We start from the raw sequence: 22,637 nt of genomic DNA, 5'->3' as shown, positions 1-22,637 counted from the left end.
CTTATACTTATGTTTCTTTATAAATTGCTGGGTCACATACAATTCAAAACCCACAAAGAAACTAATGGTCTTTAAATTAAATGTGTTCTGGGGCACCTGGGTGCCTCAGTGGGTTAAAGCCTCTGCCTTCGGCTCAGGTCATGATCCCAGGGTCCTGGGATCGAGCCCCACGTTGGGCTCTCTGTTCTGCAGGGAGCCTGCTTCCTCCTTGCTCTCTGCCTGCCTCTCTGCCTTCTTGTGATCTCTGCCTGTCAAATAAATAAATAAAATCTTTTTTAAAAAATTTATTAAATGTGTTCTTCCTGAAAATTCTTAACTGCTATATGCCAGTTTATCCTCAAGCAAAATTTGATTATGCACCATTTTATATTTACATAGGAAAATGATGAAGGCACCACTATGGCAAGCACACTTAAACCTAGTCTACTGCTGGTCTGGAGGCTAGGGCACACTCCTAAGGATGGGTGGTTTTCCTGGCCTCAATGACAGTAGAGTCCTGATCGCCACACAGGCCTCCTCTCTTCTGAAGTGTAAAGGTGATGGTCTTTGGGTTACAAAAAAATAGCATTTTCCTTGAGTTATGCTTTATCTACACTGGGACATTTCAGGGCTAAAGGAGTTGAAAAATTAAGCGTTGAGGAAATGTTGAGTTTGGGCTTGGGTGTTCATGTGTAGTGTGAAAGCACAATGAAAGGGTTTCAAAATGAAAATTCTTCACTTCATACCTACTTGACAGCTTTTAAAAGCCCCAATTTTTTTAAAGATTTCATTTATTTATTTTTTTATTTTTTTATTTATTTATGTGAGAAAGAGAACGATAGAACACAGTGGAGGGGAGGGTGAGAGGAAGAAGCAGACCCACAGAGCAGGGACCCCCATGCGGGGACTGTGCCAGCCTGACCCCAGGACCCGAGGAGCATGACCAAAGCAGAAGGTAGACCTAACCTACTGAGCCATCCAGGTGCCACTATAAGCCCCAGTTTTCAATCCTCATAGAAGAGATCATGAAAAACAGTCTCAAGTTTAACTCCTCTTCTCCACCACCTTTGGATAGATTGTGTTGAAAATGAAAATCAAATTTGAAACTAAAGGGCTGGCCAAGATCTGATTGCTTTCAGTTAATATTATTTAGCAATGTCAGAATAGGTTGACATTGTTATTTTGCTATTATATTTAGTGTTTATATCACATCATTATATTGTTTATTTTTACGTATTTTAAAATATTTTAGTTTCTTTTTTTATGTATATATTTTTTCCATTTTCTTTCTCCTTTTTAAAATTTCTGTCCCCTCTTATTTCTCTGACTCTTGCGACACTGCAGAGTGGGGATCTTCCTCATTAGACTGGACCTCATCTTCTTCCTCTTCGTCCTCCTGCTCCCACTTGGTCAGGTCCTCGGCCTGTAAGATCCACCTGTACCCCTCCATCCTCGGTGAGCTCATGGATTTTGACAAGTAGGATCTTAGCGATGTCATGGTACTTCTTTACCAGAGTCTGCAATTCTCAGAACATTTGGCCTCTACCTGCTCACGCCGCTCCTGCAGCTGAGGGCAAGCACTGGGCCTTTCCCAGAGCGAGGGGCTCTCTCTTAAGGCAATCTGAGGCTTTGGTGCGCTCTCTCCCCGGCCCTGGGTTCCTCTACCAAGTGCCCAGCGCGCCGTCAGTCTCCACTCGTCACTCCGCCTGCCCTCTGTGGCCGCCTGGCGGGGCTCCAGAGCTCCCAGCTTCCTGGGTCGGCCTTGCCGGAGGGCAGGCGTGAAAGGTGAAGGGAGGCGCCGGCAGCGGGCTCTAGAGGAAGGGTGAGGCCCCCGGCGGGGAGGGGCGGGCGTTGGGCCCGGGTTGAGCTGGGCGCGGCGGGCCGGTGACTCAGGGCCAGCACCAAACCCGCGCTGCTAGAGAGGCCGGGAAGGAGACGCCTCCCCTGTCCTTTGTTCCCTGTCCGCTGTGTCCGGGGGCGGTCCGGCGACCTGACAGCCTCTCCGCAGCGCTCCAACGCCGCGCCCCGCCTGCGCGCCCGCCTCGGGGCCTGTGCACGCCTGCGGCCGCCACCGCCTTTCCGCTCCCAGAGTCCGCGGGGGAGACAGACACAGGCCAAACCTCGCACCGAGAACCGAGAGGGGCTGCAGCGGAGACGCGTCCAAGCCACGTCTGCGCACACTGAGCCTGGCAGAGCGGAACAGTTCTCTGCGGAGCTGGGGCCGCTGGGGGCTGGGGGACTTAACAGAGGAGGTGTCCGCAAGGATACATAGGAATCCAGGGAAGGGGCCGTTCAATTCGGAGGGGGGCCCGCAGTGCCTTCAGACCTTCTGCGGCGCAGGCCTGCGCGTAGCAACATGGTCCCAAACTGTTCACCCATTACCGTCGCCAACAAAATCAGTAACAAGAGCTGTCTAGGGGCATCTGGCTAGAGGGGCACCTGGCTAAAGGGGTACCGGGCTGGTTCAGTCCGTAGAGCACGTGACTCTTGATTTCAGGGTTGTGGGTTCAAGCCCCTCTTCCGGTGCAGAGCTGGTATGAGAAACAAAGAAACAAAGTTTGTTTAATGAAATACTGTTTTACACTTTGAACTGGACCAAGATTTCTCAACTTAAAGTGGAAAAAAAAAAAAAAAAAAACGCCTGGAGAGATTCCTAAGTCCCACCCTCAGAGATACTAATTTAATAGGTGGATTTAGGGCCCAAGAATTTGCATTCGGGTGCTGCTCCTCTGTGGACCATCCTTTGAATAGCCTTGGATCAGGCAACTTGTATGATTGCTTAACAAAGAGATACGAGATAAAACTAGTTCTTAATAACCTCTTAAAAACAGGTGGATTTTTAAAATCAGTGGTTTGCTAATCTATCAGTGAGCCAGGCTCCTTTTGCGTCTTCATTTAGGAGCTCTTTTAGTGGAACCATAATTTGGCTTCCCCGGGTTTTGTCCTGGGGATAGGATAGGGCGGGGAGGGAGAACAGATGTTCTTAAAAAGTATCCTAGGGGCGCCTGGGTGGCTCAGTGGGTTAAAGCCTCTGCCTTCGGCTCGGGTCATGATCTCGGGGTCCTGGGATCGAGCCCCGCGTCGGGCTCTCTGCTCAGTGGGGAGCCTGCTTCCTTCTCTCTCTCTGCCTGCCTCTCTGCCTACCTGTGATCTCTCTCTCTGTCAAATAAATAAATAAAATATTTAAAAAAAAAGTATCCTAAAGACCAGAGGCAAAATCTTCAAATGAAGGCTATTGCAGTACATTAAAATAGGTACTATTCTTCTTAGGGCCGCAGAACTGTAGTCCCTCCCAACTTTCCAATAAGCCTTGTTTTTCTGTACCTTTGTGTGTTACCATATTATTCCACTGTGTGGAATGTCCTTCTCCCCCTTTTCTCCTGGCAAATGATTATTTGTTCTTAGGGACACGGCTTGAATGTCACCAATGCTGTGGACACATCGCAGTCTCCTGGGTAGAAATTATTATTTCTTTCTCTGTGTGTGTATCCCTTGTACTTATCACAGTATCACATTGTATATATCCACCTTATACAGTGTCAGCCTCTTAAGGATGGAACCTATGTTTGTATTTCCCCTTCTCTCCCTACCAGTCTTGGTGTCTGATGTACAATAAACATTCAAATGTTTGTTGAACAAGTGAGTGAAAAATAGATCCATACCCTTTTCCTTGTAGTGGGATATCTAACATGTAAAATCACCTCAGGAAGGCAATACTGTTATCTGGTGTATAGATACTTTTATTTAAGCTTAATATTTTAGGGGCATCTGGGTGGCTTAGTTGGTTAAGCATCTGCCTTCAGCTCAGGTCATAATCCCAGAGTCCCGCATTGGGCTGAGTCTGCTTCTAACCTCTGCCCCTCCTCTCGTCCTCCACCCGTGCCCCTCTCTCTCTCCTTCTCTCTCTCGAAAACAAATAAAATCTTTTCAAAAATAAACAATATTTTAGATATCAAACGCATTGGATTTGCTTGTTGTAATTGTGGATCTTGACTAAATGTTTATAAGGAGTAAATTTTTTCTGTTTCATGAGAAGCCTCTCCTAGGGCAGAGATAAAAACCTCCATCCTGTCCCAATGGCCTGTGCCTTCCTCCTTGAGCCTCTGGGACTGATGGGCCAAGGAATGACTGAGCTACATTAACTTGAAACTGCTGGCTATAGAAATTCCAGTTGCTGTAAATCTATTGTACTGTTAGTTTTCTTAGGCATCATTTAAGTTGGCAAAAAGGTCCTGCTAACCAGCCTAGCAGATCTGCTGGCAAATATACCTCTAGCAGAGTGGAATTAGAGATACATTTCATGACCTACTCCCCTTCCCACCCTGATTTTAAACCTTTCACTCTTAGGTGTTCAAAACCTGTGTGATGGGAGAGGTTTGGCTTTAAATAATGGTATGGTTAGTAATTTTCATCTGAGCTCTATTATCATTGAGCATGATGGGTCAGTCATTTGGGCTTTTGGGTTCCAGTACTTGCTTTATCACTTTGAGCTTTATGATCCTGGGCAAGGCATTTAACTTCTTTGAGCCACGAATGAGCATAAAATACGTGTAATACATGCTCTTCCTATTTTACAGGTCCTTTCAAGATTCAAACTGGTGAAAGTTCAAGTAGTCACAAACTGCAAAGCATTGCACAAAAGAGTAGTATGATTTTTATCATTTATTACATGTTTTATATAGTATGCATTAATTTATTATAATCACATTCTGCATATACACAAATGCAAGTATTTAATCTTAATTTATTATAATCATTATCTGAAGCTGGCCCTTCAGACATCTGTAGATATCCATAAAAATCATTTGCTTTATATCTTTTGGATTTATATGCCACTTAGGAAACAATTTTCAAAGGTCAAATCTAATTTACTACTTCCTGCACTTTGCCTAAAGCAGAAGATTGCCCCAACTTGTGGCTTATCCTGCGTAACTAAAGCACTTGTGAAGTCAGGCCAGAGGCATGAGTGGGCCAGCTCTGAACTGTCATATAGCAGAAGGGAGTTTGGGAGGTTTTGCTGTGAAGTCTCATTCTTTTGTGCTGCCTTTAGTCAGCTGCTGTTTGGAACACTCAAATGAAAACAAATGCTTCTTGTCCCGGCAGTCAAGGGAGGCTTTTGGCAGCTCGAGGAGCCTCATGAAGGATATTTGTTTATGACCAGCTGTACATGGGGCACTGGCAAAAAATTTTGATCCCCAAAACTCAAACCTTGTCTGCCCCAAGGAGCCCACAATTAGTTACTGCTATTATAGATAACAGAAATGTGAATAAAAAAGAACACAAAGTAATTTTTTAAAGTCTCATTTCAACAGTCATGGGTGTGTGTATGGAGAAGAGTGAGATAGGAACAGGACCAAGGAAGAGGTGTTCCCAGAGAGAAAAATGCACTGGTGAGGAAGAGCTAGAGGAAAGGGGATGTGGGGGGCGCCTCTTCAGCCCGAGTGGTCAGGGCCAGACTGTGCTAGAGCAGCTGATCCTGCGTGAGTCATGTATCCTATCCTTTCCAGGCCCGAATTTCCCTTTGTGTGATAGGGGAGACTAAATGTTCATTCCAGATATAAAATCTTCCAGTTTTCTGATGCAGGTTCGAAACTACATTGACTTGAGTGTCAGTTGAGGGTGTCAGTTAAGGGTTCTGGAACTGGTATGTTTGGTTCAAATCCAGCCCACCACTTCTTGCCTGTGTGACCTCGGGTGATTCCCTGGACCGCAGTGGGTCTGAGACTCCCCCAACACTGGGAACAGTGGCAGAGAGCAGATAGATATCAGTACATGTGAGCCATTATTCACCTTGGTGTACCCTGACAGGATGTAGGAGGCTTTTGGAGCTAGGCAAGCACATTGGCAATGTAGAATTATTTGTCTTCTGGGTCATAGTGAAAAATAAACAAATAGTTTTAGCAACTGGAAAGAGGCGTGCTCCCCCAGATTGCAACCGTGGGAGTGCAAGAACAAAGTGAAGGTTTTAGGGTGAAAGGTGTTAAGGTTAAGGAAGGTTACAGTGTCAGATCCCACAGTTCCAGGTTACCTTGCTAACTGAATGGCAGTGAGATTCTCCTCAGGTTTGCTTTGTGGCTTATAATGAAATCCTTAGATAGGAGGCTAAATCAATTTGAAATTTTGTAATAGAGCAATCTCATCAGAGAATCCCACTGTTACATAAGTATATTTGCGTTTTCCAGGTTGGCATAATTCTCTCCTGTTCTTTGCTGTATGGAGAGAGTGCCCCTGTGCCCCAAACTGAACTCTTTTGGTCCATGCCTACTCTCAGAGTGTGAGATGAAAGATTTTTTTTTAATAAAAATAATACTGAGTAAAAGAAATAAGAGAGGAAGGACAGGTATGGAAAGGGTCCCTAAGCAGATGGGGATCTGCCAAATGCCTGAGCAAGGCTTCTGCCAATTCAGGACCTCAGGAGAGAGGGGACAAACAATAAGTAATGTGGACTTATTCCTCATGTGCAGGTTTTCACCTCTTTTATCTTGTAACTGGGGCCCAGAGTACTTAGGAAGCTTGCCCAGGTCATGTAGTTAATAAATGGTAGAGCCAGGACCTGTCTCGCTGCAAAGTCTGTGCTCTTTCTTCTCAGTCATTTTTCCTTAACCCTTTCTGCCCTTGTTCAAAGAATTTCAAGGCAGGAATAATGAAAACTGATTCTTCAGAGCCTTTTCTTCTGAGGAAGCCTTGAAGATGGGGTTTACATCAGTTAAAGAGCTCTGCTACTTTGAAGTCTTTCTATATCGCTCAGTTTAGGAGCATGCATCTGGTGATTTCGCCTGGCTCTTCAAGCTAGTGTAGCAAGACTACACTCTACGACAGGCTAAAATGCTATGAAGTCCTGACATAAGCAAATAAAAAGAGGCAACATTATGAGCACTTACTAAATTCTGAGTTTTATGACAGGTGTCCTTTAAGAAGCACTATAAAGTAGATATTATGATCTCTCCAATTTCATAGGCAAAGAAACTGAGGCAGACAGAGGTTTGGTGAATTGCTCAGAATCATCCAACTAAAACATATCAGAAACAGGATTGAACCTCGGCCAACTGACATCATAGCACACACCATTAAACACTGCTATGCTGTGAATGAGTAGGGAAAGGGGAGGGGTGAAGTAGAGGCAGCGGAGTGCTGTCCGTGGGATGGGAGGGCCAGGAAATGGGGAAACCCTGATTTATAGCAATTGTTGATTTCTGTTATGCAAATATTCCCAACATGGCCAATTTCAAGCTACGGACCTGATGTCAGCTGACTTGTAAATTTAGAGCTGGTTACAGCACATCACTGAAGGGCCTAAGAGACTAGCTGATAAAGAGAAAAATAAACTTAATGCAAGTTATGCCTGAATACGCTTGATTCTAGAGAACTGGAAAGTACGAGGGGTGGGGTGGTGAGAAATGGGGTTGGCACGTAGAGTGGGATCAGAGCATGCCACATTCAGATTTTTCTCTGTAGGAACTTAGACATCAGTGGACATTTTTTTAACAGCCAGGTAATGATTGGCTTTTCAAGGTCAGCACTCTTAACAGCAGTATGCAGCAGGTAATAGAAAAGGAGTTCTCTAGAATTCAAGTTAGTAGGCAAATACAGGAAATAATGAGCATCTAATCAAGTCAGCAGTGTGAGTTGGGGTAAAGACTGGAAGTGGAACAAGGCTCAGAAAACGTTGGCAGATGAAATTGATGTGAATTGATGATTGGATATCACATGAGAGAAGGGAGAAGTGGAAGAAATTATGAAGATGTCTAGCTTGGAAGCTAGATTTATGGTTAGATTATTAATTGAGAGTTTAATGGGGTTGCTGAGTCAGAGGTGGAGAAGAAGAGTAGAACATGTTAATTTTGAAGAGCTTATAGGCCAGATCCTGGAGATGGTTGGAAATGTGGATCTGGAGCTTAAGAATGGTAGATCAGGGTCCGGAGATAACAGTTTAGAAGTCTTTAGCATATGGATAGAGACCAGAGCCTCTAATTTAATAATCTGCTGGTAAGCACTTCCCATCTGCTGGACATTGAGCCATAATAGTACATTGACTTGCTTAAGGAAAGCAGGAGTTGTAAAGCTGAATATAATAAAAATGCAACCTTGGGGAACACTGTCACTTAAAGGACCAGTGGACAGGAGAGGAAGAAACAATCAATAAAAGAGCCCCCCCACCCCCGCCAAGGAGTTAATTATTAGTATGGCAAAAGAGGTAAGATATTGGAGAAGTTAAAGGAGGAGAGAGTTTCAAGGAAGAGCAAATTATTGTTAAATGCCCACAGAGAAGTCAAGTAGGTCATTGGTGTGGGCAGTGGGGGTCGTGGGGTCATTGGTGAAGCTAATAAGGCTTTTATCAGAGGTATGGGGCTGGGAGCCAAGTTGTAATGAGTTGCCTTCCAAGAGGGCAAGCAGTCTTTGAAAAGCCGCTGTCTTCTTTAGGGTAAAGATAGAACTGGTCTCAACAGAAGTCAACTTCTAGAGGTTCATCTCAGCTTCCTTCCCTGCCTACAGCAAGCTCACCTACCATGGCCTCCCCCACGGCCAACCCTTCCATCTCTTTCCCAGATCCTTTTTTCTTCCTCCAGGGTCTCAATCCCCTTGTCATTTTTTTTTTTTCCCTCCTGTGTAGCTTTTGTCTCCCCTTGTTCACAGCCTCTTTTCCTACAACCAGGCTCAAGTCTCTCTCATCTACAGCAAAACAAAACAGGTGTTCTTTACTCTCCTTCAGCCTATGACACTATAACTTTCCTAACCTCTGCAGGGAAAGTACTTCACTATCTGTTTCTGCCCTCCCACTCACTTTGCAAACCCAGTCCCATCTCTGAAACTAAACTGGCCTTACTAGGTTCACCAATACCCATGTTCACTGCCAATACCCATGACCTACTTGGTCTCTCCGTAGGCATTTAACAACTCGCTCTTTCTTGAAACTCTCTTCCCCCTCGACTTCTCCAGTCTCTCGGTTCTCTTGCTATGCTAATAATTAATTCTTCCTCTTTCTTGAGGGGAGGCAGGGTGGAGTGATCTTTTAAAGATCGGTACTTTCTCTTCTGCCTACTGTCTGCTTGAAGTGATGGTGTTCCCAAGGTTTCAGTTTTTATTTTATTCAACTTTACAATTTCTGCTTTCCCTAAGCAAATTGACTTTCCCTCTCTAGTGGGATTTACTATGTAGCCTAAAGCTTTCCAGAAACAGTGCTCAGACAGTCCCGTCCTTTCATCAGAGTTGGGTTGAAATGGAGGTCCAGCCGTCAGCAGGTGAAGGAATTATTTTTATCCCTGTAATCTGGGTGGGAATAAGAAAGAAGACTTCGATGCCTTTCCACCCTGTTGGAGGAAAGTGTTGGTAAGTATTGGTGAAGCGAAGTGTGGGTGGTGAGCAGAAGACTGAAGTGTGGAACAGCTGTCCCACAACCACAAATATCAACACGGAACTTGCAAATGGTGGTCCTCAGTCCAGATTTGGCCTACAGACGTGTTTTGTTTTGTCTGCAACTTAAAAATAATAATAATAACAATAATAATAATAATAATAATAATATGAATCAAAGCTTTAAAATCAGAGGATTTTCCTTAGAAGTTAAAGTCTCAGAGAAAGTGCAGAGAACTGTGAAAGCTTGAGGAAAGATGGAAATTTGGGGAAAGGGAGGGAATCAGACAACATTTAAATTCTTGACCACTGAAGTTCTCCGTCCATCTTTTACCCACCCTTGCATTCTTATAGCATGTAGCAGAGTCTTTACATAGAGTAGGTGCCTAATTAATACTGTCAAATTATAGTTGTCTGACCTTTGGAAGTTTCTTGCCGCAGACATTGTGGGTTTTTGTAGAACAAAATTTCTGCATTAGTGAATCACATGTGATCTCTACAGTGGGCTTAAGTGTGAATCATATCATTTATGTGGCAATAAAAAAATTTTCACTTAAAATATGCAAACTTTACAGTATTTGAAAAATATGACCATAATTTTCATGCAGATAGTCCATGAATTTTTTTTTCTTGTAGTAGGCGGGAAATAGACTGGAATCCACATAGGAGAATTTAAAACCTGTTTGAAGGCAGGGGTGCCTGGGTGACTCAGTCGTTAAGCATCTGCCTCCAGCTCAGGTCCAGATCCCAGGGTCCCGGGATCAAGCCCTGCACTGAGCCCCTCATCAGGCTCCCTGCTTGGAGGGGAGCCTGCTTCTCCCTCTTACACTCCCCCCACTTGTATTCCCTCTCTTGCTGTCTCTTTCTCTCTGTCAAATAAAAAAGTTAAAATAAAATAAAATAAAAAGCTGTTTGACAGGATAAAATGGCCATCACTGGTAAAGCTGGAGAACCACTAACAGAATTTAAGCCTTTGAATATGGGAAATGAAGCAGGTAGTGAGTTACAATAGCTGTTTTAAGTATTTAATGTTGCTGGTTCATGTTGAAATTTGACCACAGGTTACGTTATTGATGCATTGGGGATATCAGTGTACTATGGCTTTTCCCCGGCCTCTCCCTCCCCCTTTGACATGAGCATACACATGAACTTCTTTTTTATTTTAGAGTTTTTATTTATTTATTTGAGACAGAGAGAGAGAGAGAGAGAGAGCGAGCATGAGCAGAGGGAGGGGCAGAGGGAGAGTGAGAAGCAGAATCCATGCTGAGTAGGGAGCCCAATGACATGAGGCTCGGTCCCAGGACCCCCAGATCATGACCTGAGCTGAAGGCAGATACTTAACTAACTGAGCCACGCAGGTGCCCTCAAATGAACTTTTTACAGGTAATTCTTTTCCATCTGTTTAACCCATAATAATTTCAGAACTTGGTAATCAGCATGGTCCTAAAAACAAATGTACATGGGAAAAATGATAGTCTCCGCTTCCCTAGAAATACTGGACTATCTGTCCCTGGGCTCACATTTCTTCCTGCAATGATCTCCTGGATCAGGGGTATTTTAATAATAATAACCACCACCACCAACTCATATGAGGTTTAGTATGTGCCAGGTGCTATTCTAGGCATTTTTACCTTCTTTAAGCTTCACAACAATCTTTTGAAGTAGTTAGTATTATTATTTCTGTTTTATAGATGAGAAATCAAGACACGCAGAGGTTTACTAATTTGCCCAAGATCCCACCCCTGGTAAGTCAGGGAGCCGGGCTTTTCACTCAGGCACCCTAGGGCTGGAGTCTATGCTGTTGACTTTGGCACTATATGTGACTCTTAGGTCGAGCCTTTTATTTCCACCCTCCCCTCTGCCTTCACTTCCCTTATGTGCGTGATCTCCCCGTGGGTGTCTGAATTACACCACTTGCCCAACACTTTTACATCTTGGTTTCCAGCCCTTTTCTTTGCTTCTTGTCCTTCATCTTCCATTAAGCCACAATTTAGGCTAGAAGCCGTACTGGATTTCATCCCAGGAAGAACAAGCAGAAGTAATCAGCCACAGCAACTTCTTTCAAGATATGTCTCCAAAGGCAAAGGAAACAAAAGTGAAAATGAACTTTTGGGACTTCATCAAGATCAAAAGCTTCTGCACAGCAAAGGAAACAGTCAACAAAACAAAGAGGCAACCCACGGAATGGGAGAAGATATTTGCAAATGACACTACAGACAAAAGGCTGATATCCAGGATCTATAAAGAACTTCTCAAACTCAACACACACAAAACAGATAATCATGTCAAAAAATGGGCAGAAGACATGAACAGACACTTCTCCAATGAAGACATACAAATGGCTATCAGACACATGAAAAAATGTTCATCATCACTAGCCATCAGGGAGATTCAAATTAAAACCACGTTGAGATACCACCTTACACCAGTTAGAATGGCCAAAATTAGCAAGACAGGAAACAACGTGTATTGGAGAGGATGTGGAGAAAGGGGAACCCTCTCAAGACTGTTGGTGGGAATGCATGTTGGTGCAGCCACTTTGGAGAACAGTGTGGAGATTCCTTAAGAAATTAAAAATAGAGCTTCCCTATGACCCTGCAATTGCACTACTGGGTATTTACCCCAAAGTTACTGATGTAGTGAAAAGAAGGGTCATCTGTACCCCAATGTTTATAGCAGCAATGGCCATGGTCACCAAACTGTGGAAAGAACCAAGATGCCTTTCAACGGATGAATGGATAAGGAAGATGTGGTCCATATACACTATGGAGTATTATGCCTCCATCAGAAATGATGAATACCCAACTTTTGTATCAACATGGACGGGACTGGAAGAGATTATGCTGAGTGAAATAGGTCAAGCAGAGAGAGTCAATTATGATATGGTTTCACTTATTTGTGGAGCATAACAAATAACATGGAGGACATGGGGAGATGGAGAGGAGAAGGGAGTTGAGGGAAACTGGAAGGGGAGATGAACCATGAGAGAGTATGGACTCTGAAAAACAATCTGAGGGTTTTGAAGGGGCAGGGGGGGGGTGGGAGGTTGGGGGAGCCGGGTGGTGGGTATTATGGAGGGCATGTATTGCATGGAGAGCCGGGTATGGTGCATAAACAATGAATTCTGTTATGCTGAAAAGAAATTTAAAAAAAAAAAAAAGAAGAAGTAATTCCTTCCTTCTCTAAGCTTCTGCAGCCTTTTGTCCATCTCCCTGACTGCTTGTGTTACTTAGTTCACAGACAGAAGCTCTTCATTTACAGCTCTTGCGTCTTGTCTGCTCCGAAGAGTATCTCTTTCTCCCCACTCAGCCTCCCTGACTTCCTAATTTACATGTTGAGTGAGTTAACAGAAAACAACCCCATTCACAAACATAACAACTAACGTGTATATTGATTAAACAAAGAGTACGGCTTCTACTGTTTCCCTTGATTGTTGTTTGTCCTTCCATCTTCGGCCATCATGCCTGGGTAGGGAGCCAGTGGCTCTCCTTTTTTGTTGTGTCTGGTTCTACTGTGGTGTAGTGAGTACCCCCATCCCTTCCATGTCCTCAGGTAGAATTTCTCCCCTAGATCCTGGAATGGTTATGGGGGCAAGTTTTAAGACCTATATCACTGCCCTAGAGTACTTCAACTGGTCAATTCTCAACCTATGAGGCTCGGAAAACTTGGCCTGCTTCTCTGTGCTACTGGAGTTTTCCAGCTACTTCTAAGGAGATTTCGGGAAACTTTGTCAACTCAAGAATGTTTTGGGGAGTGGATCTGAATCCCACTTCACAAACTCATGGATGCAAGAAATAAAATGTCATCTGTATTTTGAGCCTACCTTTTTAAGGTAGAACTTCATGCCTATAAATTTAGGTATTCCCTCTAAGTGCTGTTTACTTTTAGGTTTCAGAGGGTCTTATAAAATGTTGAGGCATAATGAATGGGGGAGGCCATCTGGGTACTCATCCTTGGCTCACATCATTGTTCCATGCTGTCTTTGGTGTTTGAGTCCTGTGCATCGCCCTGGAGTATCCTTTGTTCTAATTTATAAGAACCCTCAGGTTCATTAGTGCTCTCCTCTATCCTCATTGGACCCTTGAGAGCATATAGTGGACCACGGCTAATGGAAAGGTGGTCTCAAGTCCATCTCCAAGACACTCATGCAGCCCTTCCTTGCCACTTTTATCCCTTTATTGGAGTATGGAATCGTTCAGCTGCTCCTGCACTAGTGGAAGCCCAAGGAACGCTCTGAGGCCATTTCAGGCACCATCGTCTTAAATATATCCTGCAGCCACTCTTCCCTAGGGTCTGGCCTCCTTCCGAGGTTCTGTCTGGGCATGGGGCATATATCCACTGCTCTCAGATTCCTCAGATTATCTGGGGGTTACTGTGTCTCAGGGGTCTCTTCCGATATCAATCCACACATTCCTCATTTCATCTCCACCCTTTGTCCTCCCCTCTCCCACTTCTTAGTCTGGAGAATGATCTTCAATTCTAGGAGACTTCTTACTCATCATGTGATCTTCTAAATCAATGCCTATTTGTTAATTCTCCAAAGGATATAGGCTTTGAAAATTAAAAGTATAAAGTCACTCCTACTTCTTTGCTATTTGTTCTCATACCCTTTCCCTGAAGTAACAACTACAGAAAGATTCGGATGGGAGGGGAGCAGTGAGAAGAGCTAATATTGGAGAGAAGAGCTAGATATTGGAGAAAAAAGTTAGATAATATTTACAATTTTATCATGCCACATGATATCATATGCACATGCGAGTGTCATCCCATACTGAATAGTTCTACCCTACTCTAGTCCTGTAGGTGCTCAGACAGTGAGAAGTGTTATTAACAATAGTGATAGTAAGAGTGGTTGGTGACAGATTACTGTTGGAGTGTCTCTGTTTTCAAATTTTGAAATAATCTTGGCATTTTCTGGAAGATAACTATTTTTCATTCTCCGATTTATCAGTGCAATTCCAAACACGAGCCCAACTTTATTTTAGCATCTGTTTGACCCTATCTTACTCCTATCTGCTTACCTGTCTTTGGCATTTAAACCGTCCTTTCTTGAGTCAACCCTTCTGCTCCCCGCGCAGCATTGTGAGCAATGCCGGTAGTTGTTCAGAACTTCCGTTAGTGCAAATGATGGTAAGCTGACACGGCAGAGGTATTTTGGGAAAAGCATGGACAAACTGAGTCAAGGCTGCATGCACTCAGAGCGCGCAGTGCATAAAGGAAACCTGAGGTGGACTCTGTGTAAAATGAACGATCTTCTCTAATCTGTCTTGTAAAGTCAATTCACCTGTTTTACAGCTTTCCTGTAGTTGAAGAAACTCATATGTACTTTGTCTTAAGTATTCAGAAGTCTTCACTTAACTTAAAAAAATAGTCCAGAAAGTAACACAGCCAAGCCTGGGATTGCTTTGTTCGCATTCATTATTTCGTGCCTATCAAGCTTCTTGTTCTGTGAGAAATGGAATGGATCCTGTGTGTTCTCGATTAATTGATAATGATATTGACAAGGATTTATGTGTAAATGCTAGAAATCTTAGTGAATGCAGTGATTCTTAGCTATGTCCTGGTAGAAATCAATATTCCCCAAGAAAGCTGACATTTTACCATGAAACTCAAATAATGATTGCCTTTTCCCGATTCGCCAAAAACCTTAATTTAATGGTTCGAATCCTGCGTGTGTGTGAATTTATTTCATAGCACACACATTTATTCATAGCAAGCACACTATCAGTTTTAACTTTTTCAGCAAATTTGGGCAATTGATGGATATAGAAATTGAATTATTTTATTAATGTTTATTTGCTGCTTATATTGCCAAAAACAAATATTAATGAAATTTCTGGAGTAGCTTTTCATGGTTAGATTAATTTCCTGTTGTTTCTGTTTTTCATGAACATGGCCAATATAAATGCACTGTTTTCCTAGTCTTTTCATGGCTGGGCATACATATACAATAATAATATCTTATATGGGACACTGGGGTAAGGTGCTTTCACGAGCTTGGCTCCCCAGGGGTGAGGGGATCAGAATTACGGCACACCAGTGTGCCCCAGGCGGTTACTGGGAAGCTGTATTATGCTGTATCAAAGACTTTTTATAGTCCTGATTTCTGCTACTAGTAACATTGTTTCCTTGACCTTATGATGGCATTCCCTATTTCACTAATCATCAGTGTTCTGTTTCATATTTTCCAGAAGGGCACTGTTACTCTCTACCCTAGGTTGAAGAGCCACTAGGAGATACAGTATCTAAATTCATGCCCCTGTGCCAGGAAAGTTTCCAGTCATTCTTTAACACTTGTGAGCCTCTCTGTTGGACTAGTTCCTGGCTGCCTGATGGGTTCCAGTTCTCTGGATTTGAAACATGGCCATTAAGCCTTACAGGGAGGTCAGTTTTATGAGTATATGCAACAGGAGGACCTTATATAAGATGTGGAAAGAGGGGAGTGCACTCTATAGGGTCTTTGCTGGGTAGATGACTTGGGTCTCTTCTCTCTTTGTTCCTTCTCCAACCAGCTAACTTCCTGCAGTCACTTAATGCAGAGCTCAGTGCCCTTGGGTTCAAAGAGGAAGTGATGGCAGAGTGTTTATTCCTTGCACATTTCTGTAAAGCTCCTGGTAATATCTGAGGTGTTCTGCTTCTCAACACTGGGGCCAGAGTTCCCTGTGCTCCTGGCCTCTCATACACTCATTTCTTTCCTCACTCTCAAAACAACAGATATGCTGTAGTTAAGTAGATAGGCTATAAAACACTTTTAAAAATACTTAGAGTAAATATGAAACTTCCATATTTTTATTTGCATCTAAATAAAGTATTCTTCCTCTATTCTTAGTGTGTTATTAGAACTGTGATGTGCTGATTGAGAAGGGGAAATAAAGGACTAAAATTCACAAGTCCCAGAATGACCACTTAGCCAGCTCAATGCTCACGTTTGTTCAATTTCTAAGTCTTCTTGATAAAATGGGATTGATGGGACCTGTCCAATGTCCCTCTCGGAGCTGATCCAAAAAATACAATCTCCTGTAAGACAATACTTTGCAAACGCTTTGCAAACAAATCCAATTTTTTATTGGATTGAAAGTGGCCAGTGAGTCCTAAAGAGTATTGGCAGATGCTTGTAATAATTTAGACACCAGGAGTTGGTGAGGGTATGACAAAGCTGACTCGTGTTCTCCCTCTGTGTTCCTTCCCTCGCCCTGCAGAGCAACCTGATACACTCCCTGGGCCTGAGCCATCACCTGCTTGCACTGAATTTTATCATCATTTCTTTTGGCAAGAAAAGCGCGTGGTCATCGGCTCGGGTGAAGGTGACCGACACTGACTTTGACGGGGTGGAAGTCAGAGTGTTTGAGGGCTCCCCGAAGCCAGAAGAGCCTTTGAAACGCAGCATTATCTACATCCACGGAGGAGGCTGGGCTTTGGCCAGTGCAAGTATGTCCTAGTCACCTCCGGGGCTCTGGGGATTGTGGTTGGCCCTGGGAGAGATGTGCGATTGAGCTTGACTTCCTTGTTGGGTAAGGAGAGGAGGACCGTTTGATTTGGTTCCCTTGAAGAGTCTCAGTTACTGCTATTATCCCAGCAGAATTATTCACAGGGTCTCCTTTTCACACTTGAAAATGTTCTGTCTTGGATGATTAACTGTATGATTACCCTACGTAAAACTTTTGTCCATTTGTTTATTACTTGTTAATTTGGGCAGACTCTTTTGAAAATAGATCCTGTGACCTGAATCGTAGGCTAACTTAAGTGAATTGCTGACAGTAGCTTTCGGCACCAAAACAAGTCAAAGTTTCACTGGGACAGAATATGAGGAAATGATCTGCAGCTCTTTTGCCGACTTGTGTTTTGAAGACAATTTTCTATGAAGTAGGACCAGTATTTCAGAATATCCATGTTAACTCATCCACATTTTACCTGCTTATGAAACCAAAGATGAAAATATAAAAGGTATACCAGCATTAAAAGGAAACAATGTTGCAAAATCCAAGAATGTTCTCTTTGGTGTTTGATCCTTTCCTGAGCAGAACACATTGAAAATGGCAGGCAGCCAAGTGGAACAACCTAGCAGAAAGCATACCAAGGAGGTGGTAAGGGCCTGTAATTATCACGGAGCTACTTTCTCATCTTCAGCCCAAAGCTACTGGCATCCCCTATGATTTCTGGTTTTTGTTTTTGGTTTTATTCATTTGAGTATACTACACGGGGGCTCGAACTCATGAACCGAGATCAAGAGTCACACGCTCTTCCAACTGAGCCAGCCAGGTACCCTGGCATCCCCTAGGCTTAAAGGTAATGACAACTTGTTTGTGGGTTTTGTTTATTTGTTTGTTTGTTTTAATATAGACTCCACACCCAACGTGGAGCCTGATGCAGGGCTTGAACTCACCACCCTGAGATCAAGACCTGAGCTGAAATCAAGTCTGAAGCTCAACTGACTGAGCCACCCATGCATCCCTTTTTCTGTGTTTTCAAATAGCATTTTTTTTAATGTGGCAAAGGCCAAAAAAGGATAATTTTTCTAGTAATCCCATTTCATATTCATTATTTATTCTTTTATTCATGGTTTGGTTCATGTTCTCAACAGATGTTTGTGGAGTATGTAGGTTTGTCCAGGACTGAGGGGTTTCCTGGGGTTCGGGACCTCCAATATTCGAACAGTTATGTGCGAACCTATATCTGTGGTTATCCTAGTGTGTGCTAGGGGATGAGGATACAGAAGTGAATAACAGAAATGATTGCATCTATAGTATTGGACACTTGCCAAGTGAGACATTCCACTAGAGGCCGAGAAGTGTAAGTACCAGGAATCGCATGGATTACAAATCCACCTGGCCTCGTCTACATGATTTTGACTGATCACTCCTGCCAGAGGAAGAGCTCGGGCTGGAGATGCTATGCACGCGGTTATGTAGTTATTACAATTGCATTTGTCACTACATGTCTTTGGACCCTCTTTCTAAGAAATGCTAAGACTTCCCAAAATTCTAGTTTTTATGTGTTGGCTTAAACAGAATATGCTGTTCTTCAAATTGGAAGAATGCAATTGAATTGCAGCAAATGAAGGTATTAAAACAAAAATTTTGTGGTTCCAAGGAGGAAACTGTTTATTTGCTGTGATTTTTGGAAAGGTGTACACTGAAAGAGCTATAAAATTGGAATTAATTTGGTGTATTTCACATAGTCTCTTATGAAATAAATGTCTAGTTACTTAAAAACACATTCAAAGGTAATCGAATGTAGATTTCCTGTTATTTTATACCAATTACATTTTATCAGAAACCAGATTTCATATTTGCTTCTGTATATGTAGCCCTATAAATGAGACATATGTTCACATTTGCTTTTTATTATTTTTATTATGAATAACTTAAGTCCAAGTCTAAAAGCAATCCACAATGAGCAGAATTTAAAAATGGACATTATTAAATAAGTTGTTTAATACTGATTGTTCCTTTGTCTCTTTTAGAAATCCGGTATTATGATGAGCTCTGTACAGCAATGGCTGAAGAATTGAATGCTGTCATTGTCTCCATTGAGTAAGTTAATAATCCTAATCATAGAGGGGCACCTGGGTGGCTCAGTGAGTTAAGTGTGCTGGGTGTGGAACCTGCTTAAGATCTCTCTCCCTCTTCCCCCACACCCATCTACCGACTCCCCACCCCCCACCCCACCACCACCCGCCTCCCCGTGCTTACTCTCTCTCAAAAAGAAATACGGGATGCCTGAGTGGTTCAGTCAGTTAAGCGTCTGCCTTTGGCTCCTGTCATGATTTCAGGGTCCTGAGATGGAGTCCTGAGTCTGACTCCTTGCTCAGTGGAGAGGCTGCATCTCCCTCTGCCCCTCCCCCTGCTCATGCTCTCTCACTCTCTCATATAATGATTCTGATACAACTTGCGATTTCTTTTTTAATTTTTAAATTTTTATTATTTTTCTTAAAGATTTTATTTATTTATTTGACAGACAGAGATCACAAGTAGGCAGAGACGCAGGCAGAGAGAGAGAGAGGAGGAAGCAGGCTCCCCGCTGAGCAGAGAGCCCGATGCAGGGCTCGATGCCAGGACCCTGAGATCATGACCTGAGCCTAAGGCAGAGGCTTTAACCCACTGAGCCACCCAGGCATCCCCAACTTGCAATTTCTTGAACTAGCTTTCTAACACCTTGAATTATCTTTTTATCTTAATTTTAAAAATTTCTGGAAAAGGAATGAACTGAAACAGAAAAATATGCAGTTATCTACAGCAAATAATTTTGTTTACTGCCTTTTAAAATTTCAAAACCGGGCACCTGGGGGGGGGAGGGGCTCAGTCATTAAGTGTCTGCCTTCATCTGGGGTTGTGATCCCAGGGTCCTGTGATGAGCCCCTCATTGGGCTCCCTGCTCAGTGGAAGCCTACTTCTCCCTCTCCCACTCCCCCTGCTTGTATTTCCTCTCTCACTGTCTCTCTCCCTCTCTCTGTCAAATAAATAAATTCTTTAAAAAATAGAAAAATTTAAAAAATAAGTAAAATTCAAAAACCAATCCAGAGTTGGAAAAGTCATTCCCCTGGAGTTCTGTTCTGTAACTCAGACCTTGTAAATAGAGTGTGTTCAACAAATCTCAGTCAGTGCGGTTATTGCCGTCATCGTTACTAATGGTATTAAGAAGGATATGAGTAAGAATTACAGCAATGGTGGTGATGTCAAAAATACAAAATCCTGCTGCCTCTTCCGCGGCAGGCATTGTGTGGGTGCTGGTACAATACATTGTCTCTCCTCCTTCAGATCCTAATTCAAATATCATCTTCCTGTTTCATTTTTCTTCAAAACTGTCCTCAACCTCTGATAGATCATATATTCGACTTATTAGGTATTTATTGTACTGGGTTGAAATAGACAAAGTGAGTTCCACAGAGACAGGAATTTTCGGGCTTTTGGCCTATTTTGTTCATTGTTAATCACTGGCACCTGGGAACATCCCTGGTAGATAGTGAGCGTTCAACCAATATTTATGGAACGAATGAATAGGAGTCTTTCTTAATTCTCATATCAACCTTTCAAGATAAATATTTTGATATTTTTCTCCTAGAGGAGTAAATGAGGTCACAAAGCTAGCCAGTTATATAACTAGAGTGAGGCATTAAGCCCACATCCTGAGGACCCTATACTTTTTTGACCCAGTGTCCAGCCAGTACTGAAGGACGCTGAGCATCCACGCTCGAGCTTAACCGCTCTCCTCTTCCCACTGCGTCCTCTCTGCCCGCTGTTCTTCTGCTCATGGCTCATTCCGTCTGTGTCCCTGCTTCAGATTGGAGATGTAAGGGAATCCTTTCTTCTGTGTCTCTCGGAAGGGCTGGTCTCCCAAGTCATCTGGGCAGCGGTGACCCTTGAACGTAAGACTTAGAGTCACACAGAGCAGTGCTGTGGCTGCCTCCTGAGCAGATTTGCCTCCCAGACAGCTCTGGACAGCTCCTGGCCGGCCCTGGCCTCTCCGCCGGCCTCCCAGATCACCAAAGGGTCCGTGGCGCAGTTTTGTAATGCAGGAACCTTCAACGGAAGGCCGGCATCCAGCCTGGGCAGCCGGCCAGGAAAGCAGGGTGGGCTGAAGTAGCTGGGCCCCATTGTGGTGCAAGGTCCCACAGCTCAGAGCTTCGGAACCAGCCTCCGAGACCTTCCGGTGGTTTCCTGCGTGGTTCCAGCTCCTCACAGGCCTGAGGGCAGGAAGGACACTGTGCCGGCTTTACTTGGCACCTTGGGGAGTCTCCGTACGGGCCTTACCGTCCTGGGCTTCAATGTAAGCAGTGGACAGCGTGTCTAAATTCTTCCTATATGCCTGTCTCCACCTTGAGCATCTGTCTCAAGTAAAATAGGTGTTAAGTCTAGGCTTCTCACACAGCATATAAGGATGGATAGGATGATTTTAAGAATATTTCTTTTAAATATGGAAGGGACTGCTTTCATCTCAACTTTCCATTCTGCCCCATCTCTGTGGTGTGGTACCCCTAAGTTTATCACCGGGACATATCACAGTGGTAGGCAAGTACCATTTCTCAAGACCGCCTGACCTCAGCCACATCATTTAATGTCATGTGCTAACTGGGCTGAGGAGTCTGTCCTGTGTGTCTAGAATGTGAGCTACTGGGAAGAGGAATCCTGTCTCTGTCCTCCAATTCCCATCACCCAATACAAGACTTAGAACAAGTATGCTAAGTAAACATACTTTGAGTCAGGTTAAGGACTGCCAAGAACTGTCATGAGAGTCAGTCTGGACAGCTGAGCTAAAAGGGCTTCAGATATGCTAAAGCACTAGACAGTTTGGAAGGATTAGTGCTCTTGCCCATAGAACTGGATGGTCCAACTGACAAATTTATTTATCAACACGTGTGTAGAGCTCACAGCACTCGTCTTTGCAGAAATCAAGAGCTAAGGTGGTTAGAATCCAAGCAAGTGGATGGGGGAGAGGAACCATGAAAGACTGTGAACACTGAGAAACAAACTGAGGGTTTTGGAGGGAACAGGGGTGGGGGGGTTGGTAAGCCTGGGGGTGGGTGTTAAGGAGGGCACAGATTGCATGGAGCACTGGGTATGGTGCATAAACAGTGAATCTGGGAACACTGAAAAAATAATAAAAAAAAAAAGAATCCAGGCTAGCTAGCCCACGAAGAGCCACATAACCCGTGCTGTAGTTGAGGCAGAGCCAACATCATGGAATCATGTTTCTCTTGGAAAGTATACTCAGAGCTCTAACTTGAGAACATTATTTCCTCTCACTGCTCGTCTCTTTCCCCTTTCATTTATTCCAGAAATATTTATTGAATTTCTGTTATGTACCAGTTACTATGTTACACTCTGCTGACATCACAGTGTGAGACAGACCTAATTCCTGCCCTCGTGGAGTTTACAGTCTACATGAGAAAATAAACAATGAACAAGTAATGCTAAATTGTGATAAGTGAGGTGAAGTAGAAGGCTAAGTAGTACAGAGGCATCAAATAGGTAAAAGCTTACCTAGTTTGAAGGGTCAGAAAACTCGTGTCTTAAAGAAAGTGGCGTTTGCATCGAGCTCCTAAGAATGAGCAGAATCGAGTTAGACAAAATGGGTTCATCATGGGAGTCCAGTGAGTGTAATGAGAGGGCTTGGAGGAAGGGGAGAAAGCAGAGAGCACTAAGGGAACAAAACACGAGAGAAGATAGTTGAAGAAGTTTCTGGTGATAACTAAGGAAAATAGGAAAGAGACGGAGATAATCTTGAGGCTCTTAGGAGGATGATAGACCCTTGGTTCTCCTGGAATCCTACTTCTAGCAGGGAGCTGTATGGAGACAATTGCTCCTTAT

The 22,637-nt window shown here is 43.4% G+C and overlaps 1 protein-coding gene across 2 annotated transcripts in view; it reads left to right on the top strand.

Moving 5' to 3' along the window:
- The window catches only part of NCEH1 (neutral cholesterol ester hydrolase 1), a 57,088-nt gene that overhangs the window by 21,526 nt on the left and 12,925 nt on the right, over nucleotides 1–22,637 (top strand). The window contains exons 1-3 of one of the 2 annotated variants that reach the window (XM_080815426.1): nucleotides 11,057–11,075; nucleotides 16,530–16,758; nucleotides 18,794–18,863. In XM_080815426.1, the coding sequence (XP_080671552.1) occupies nucleotides 18,826–18,863 (38 nt within the window). In that variant the 5' untranslated portion in view covers nucleotides 11,057–11,075; nucleotides 16,530–16,758; nucleotides 18,794–18,825. Of the gene's footprint in view, nucleotides 1–11,056; nucleotides 11,076–16,529; nucleotides 16,759–18,793; nucleotides 18,864–22,637 lie in introns of those variants that run through there. The other variant, XM_080815425.1, reaches the window with a different exon arrangement.

The sequence above is a fragment of the Martes martes genome (genome assembly GCF_963455335.1).
Source record: "Martes martes genome assembly, chromosome: 1".
NCBI classification, from domain to species: Eukaryota; Metazoa; Chordata; class Mammalia; order Carnivora; family Mustelidae; genus Martes; species Martes martes.
The sequence above is the reverse complement of the archived record's forward strand: the minus strand, read 5'-3'. Positions and strand labels throughout refer to the sequence as shown.